The sequence below is a fragment of the Leucoraja erinacea genome, chromosome 7 (assembly GCF_028641065.1).
Source record: "Leucoraja erinacea ecotype New England chromosome 7, Leri_hhj_1, whole genome shotgun sequence".
Classification (NCBI taxonomy): domain Eukaryota; kingdom Metazoa; phylum Chordata; class Chondrichthyes; order Rajiformes; family Rajidae; genus Leucoraja; species Leucoraja erinaceus.
Genome location: NC_073383.1, coordinates 4,399,937 through 4,405,206, shown reverse-complemented (window position 1 = coordinate 4,405,206; position 5,270 = coordinate 4,399,937). Strand labels below are relative to the sequence as shown.

At 44.4% G+C, this 5,270-nt stretch overlaps 1 protein-coding gene across 1 annotated transcript; it reads left to right on the top strand.

Annotated features, from left to right (window-relative positions):
- The first annotated feature begins 3,164 nt into the window (after positions 1-3,164).
- Positions 3,165-3,900, top strand: LOC129698581 (40S ribosomal protein S8-like). The gene has a single exon (XM_055637675.1). It carries the CDS (start codon positions 3,211-3,213, stop codon positions 3,835-3,837), a length of 627 nt encoding a protein of 208 aa, XP_055493650.1. The 5' UTR covers positions 3,165-3,210; the 3' UTR covers positions 3,838-3,900.
- Positions 3,901-5,270: the final 1,370 nt, after the last annotated feature.

Genomic DNA, 5,270 nt, shown 5'->3' with positions numbered 1-5,270 from the left:
AATTTTAGGTTGACTTGATACATTGTAGAAGGTGAGTCATGACATATAACGGTGGTCAGGTGCGTACGCCCGGAATTCCATAATGAGTCCTGAAGTTCCTGGTCCTACTCTGTTTTACCAGCTCCTGAACGGTGAATGTTATTTGGTCTGATGTTACGACCATATTGTCCAGTCTGAGTAGGTAAAAGACTGGACCCTTTATGCTGAGACTAAGCAATCAACATGGCCATATACAGGGTAGCTGTTTCCAGAGTGAGGGATCTGGCTGGTGGCCATCCCTTAGGTATGTCAGGACAACGTTGACATCCCAGATCTTGGTATATCTAGGTCTATGGGATTTTGAATAGAAGGTACCTCTCATTAATTTGCCCACCAGTGGACGAGACCTATGGCCTGTTCCCTTGGTGCCTGTCTTAGATAGGCTGACAGTGCACTTCTAGCACATTTGATAGTGCTATAGTTCAGACCTTCATCGTGGCGAAGGCTGGCCAGGAACTCCGGTACATAGATATGGTGGTTGATTAGCAGGTTGTCCCTGTTCTCGAGCAGTATGTTTCACATTTTCTTATACTGGAGAGATATTGTTTCTTGGTGGAAAGTCGGTGAGATGCTGTCATCGTGTTCATGGTCCTATTTGACAATCCCAGGTCCAGCAAAAGGTCTTTTTGGAATCTGCAACCCAGTAGGCTTATTCTGTCATGGCATGGGTGACTTTCGCCTGATACAGGGTGGATCAGTAGATCTGGTCCGCTGGGAATGGTCATGGGTTTCAAGGACCCTGTCAAGGACCATTGGGTACTACCAAAAAGCCCGAAGCAAAGTTCATCTGTATTTTGTGTAGTACCTAACTGATGAGGCTGAAGGGGGGAAAAACCATAGAGAGATTAGTTCCCCCCAGTTCAGCGAGAATGTATCCATCACCGCTGCCTCAAGGTATGGTTCCCATGCGACATATATCGGTACGTGGTGATTCAGTCAGGATGCAAAGAAATCGATATCTGGTATTCCATATTGCTTTGTAATTTCAGCAAATACTTTGGAGTTTAACATCTGCCACTGTATTTAGCTCACCTGGTAGGTAAGTTGCTGATAGCCAAATATGTTTGTCGACACACCATTACCAAATTGTGTTGATCAAATTATCACATGATATCGATTTTATCCTGCCCATATGGTTAATATAGGCCACCACTGTGGTATTGTCAATTTGTAAACAAACATGCAAATGGTGCACTTTTGAACAATATGCCTTTAACCCATAGAACGCACCCAACATTTCCAAATAGTTTTTATGTCCAGTGTCTGTAGTAGTGATGATTCTAGATTAGTCCATCTACCACCTGTTCTGGATATGGGTTATTGATAAATGATGGGACTGGAACTATGCCAAATGTTCTCTTTCCATCATTATGTCTGAAAATAGGCAATTTCATGGTTCAGTCAAAGTGACCTGCATGTTGTTTAAAACGCTACCACCTTTGCTCTAATGCAAAGGTCCAAGCTGGGTAGCTGGTAATGCTGCTACTAATTTCCCAATTACTCTTGCCACTTGTCGAATGGTTGGTCGATTGTTAACCATTAATTTGTCACAGGTTTGTGCCAATTCTGCTGACTTTTCTTTTGGAAACGTTATAGACATGTGGACTGAGTTAATTGTGAATACCAGATAGTCCATAGTTGTGGATAATGTCAACGTAGATTTATCTGGATGTATGACAAAGCCCAAGGTTAAATACGTTTTTAGTAGCTAATGCTGCTGAATTAGCTAATTACATGGTTTTGTCTATTATTAAAATATCATCAAGATATGACATGACAATATGTTTCCTTAATAGTGTCAGGGCTGGTTTTAATATCTTGGTAAACAGTTCTGGCTCATGTTAGCACATTAGTCAATAATTTGTACTGCCATAGTTGCCCCATCCAGGTAAATTTTAGGTATCTACGATGATCTTTATGAGTGGGTGCTGTATAGTATGCATCTTTTAAGTCGATGCCTGCCATAAAGTATCCTTAGGTAATCCATTGTTTGGCAGTTACAAATGTTTTCCATTTTAAAGTGTGTATACCTGACGAAAGTATTCAATATGGTTAAGTCATTGATGATGCGACATTCACCATCTTTTTTGGTTTTAGTAAATTTAATACGAATTCCAAAGGTTCATGTTTAGATTTCTCTATAATTCCCTTTGTATGTAACTTCTCCAGCTCAGCTTGTCCCTCATGTTTTCTTTTTAGTGAGAGGGTAAAACCCCTTTGGGGTGCATGCTGAACTGGTGGCAAGTTTTCTTGAATGAATTACATTTTTATCCTTGAATACTTTTTGGTATATAACTGCCAAGTGTGATAGTCCTCCATGCTTCCAAAAACAGATGTAGTCTCTCCCCTGTTAGCACAATCCCCCCACCTTTTATGTGATGGTAGGAACCAGACCCACCTACCTCCACTGTTGTTTGGTGGTGTGTTTATTTCTTCGGTTTCTGGTTCCTTGTCTGTCGGGGTGGTGCTGTTGGGGGGTGGCGCATTTTCCATGGGGCCCGATCTGGGCCCTGTCCCGAAAGACTTCCGGGGATGGTATGCGGGCCCCGAGCTTTCATCAGTACCATGAAGTATACACCTACTGGTGGATGCATAGAGGTACTGTCGTCTGGGTTTGCATGGTTTAGCTTGTTCCAGGTCTCGCCCTCATGAGGCCAAATGCCTTGGATTCTTAGTCCAGATTTTTTGGCTTATTTTGGTCATTCTTTGCCAAATAGCAGGATCTGTGGTTCTGAGGCCGGCGTTCTACACAGTCCTGCGAATTTTTGGGGTTGAGGGCAGGTCTTATGACCTCCTTCCGGAGGTTGTTAATCACATACTGTGTTGCACAGTAGAGCCAGGATGTTTTGTCATGTAAACCCTGTCCATGGAATGAGCATATGAAGTGATAGCCGACGTCAGGGGTATCACCATTATTTGCAATTTAAGTTCTTGGGTTTTGATACCCTGCTCAATGTACCCCCAGTAACGGCAGACACATTGAGCAAAATTCAATTTTGGGGAGGCGTGATAAGGTCCAACGCCTCATTGACTACCTGTCTTGGAGAGGTTTAAAGGACAGGTAGTAAGCTGGCTGCCAGTTTAGACTGTAACGGCCGACCCGCTCGCGGTGTTGCCACGTAGCGGTTTACCTCTCCCAGCAGCTCCTCTCTTTCCAACTGCCGCCTGACAATGGGTATATCCCGGAATAACTGGCATAAGCGTCGCAAGACTGGAGGTAAAAGGAAGCCATACCATAAAAAAAGGAAGTATGAACTCGGACGTCCTCCTGCAAATACCAAGATTGGGCCACGTCGTATCCACACAGTGAGAGTCCGTGGTGGGAATAAAAAATATCGGGCATTGAGGTTGGATGCTGGAAACTACTCCTGGGGTTCTGAGTGTTGTACACGAAAGACCAGGATCATTGATGTAGTGTACAATGCCTCCAACAATGAATTGGGCAGGACAAAAACATTAGTAAAGAACTGTATTGTTCAGATTGACAGCACTCCTTTCAGGCAGTGGTATGAATCTCACTTTGCCATTCCTCTTGTTCGGAAGAAGGGTGCCAAGCTGACACCTGAAGAGGAAGAAATTCTGAACAAGAAGAGGTCAAAGAAAATTCAGAAGAAATATGAAAACCGAAGAAAGAATGCAAAAATCAACTCGTTGCTAGAAGAACAATTCCAGCAGGGGAAATTGCTTGCTTGCATAGCTTCAAGACCTGGTCAGTGTGGCAGAGCTGATGGCTACATTCTTGAAGGAAAAGAGCTTGAATTCTACCTGAGGAAAATCAAAGCCAAAAAGGGCAAATAGACATTGTTTGCTGAAAATGTGATACTAATAAAACAATTTTCAACTATTAAAAAAAAATAATAATTTTAAAAAAAAGCAGCTCTTCCTGATCCTGTACCTCAAGCATACTCCCGGTTTCTTCAGCCAGTGATCCCTGTTCTTGACCAGCCCAGTCCTGGTCACCAACGCTCCCCTCTGTTGAGGGAGATACGATGGCCAGTGCTTGTTAGTGCACTGGAGCGGGAGTGTTTGTGCTCCCTAGGCGAGCTGCCCCACCTCCCGGAGCAAGTCTCGCTGGAGCTTTTGCTCCATGAGCCTTTCCATCAGGCTTGAAATGGTCACCTTTTGCCGCTCTCGGGCGGTGAGTCTACCGTGCTGGGCTCATCTCAGTGAATCGGCTGATCCGACTTCCGTAGTGCCTTACCTCCAGCCCGCTGCGGTTGTTTGAGCTGTGCTAGTGGCGCTGGGCTCGGCTCGGAAATTGTCGATAACTGTGGACCGCAGCGTGTGCGGTCCAGGTGCCACCGGTCACCCCGCACTGCTGGAACCATTGCAGTCCGACGGGAACGACCTTCCTTGGTGTTTTCCCTGTTCATGTTCCTATTTAAAAATAAAACAGAATAAGGTTTCCCAAAACACCATGTCTTCAGAGTAAATTTACTTACCTGGAGGTCCGTTTTCAAATTGTTGCGGGAGAGCTCGTATTCCCGTCTGTCGCTGTTGCACTGCGTGAGATGCTATATGTCGCGCATGCGAGCTGGACGGGGTCTTCACGTAGTCACTCACGTGACTCCGAAGTAAAATTTGCAAGTTCACAATTTACAGGAGTAGAATTAGGCCATTTGGCCCATCATGTCCACTCCGCCATTCAATCATGGCTGACCTCTGCCACCTAATCCCATATTCCTTCCTTCTCCCCATAACCCTTGACACCCGTTCTAATCAAGTATTTTCTGTTTTAAATGCGGAGAAAGACATGAAGACCGTGTAACTTGGGACAGTTAATGAAATGCCTTGTACAGTCTGTATTACAGTCAACAAAGTACTGAACCTTCCTGGGGTATATGGAAGTGTACAAATATCCCGGGCTTCATCAGATATATCCCAGGATGCTGTAGGGAGCTAGAGAACGGATGGCCAAGATATATTAATCATTATTAGACAGGGGTGAGGTGCTGGAAGACTGGAGGGTGGCTAATGTGCTTTTATCTAAGAAGGTCTGCAAGGAAAAGCGTGGGAACTTTAGACCTGGGAACTATAACATCTGAGGTAGGCAAGTTACTGGAGAATGTTCTGAGGAATCGGATTTGGATCTGCATTTGGATAAATGGTAGGTGATTAGGGATAGTCAGCATGGTTTTGCAGTTGGGAGATCATTTTTTTTAATTAACCAAAATGGTTGCTGAGGGCGGAGCTGTAGGTGTTCTCTATATGGATTTCATCAGGGCATGTGA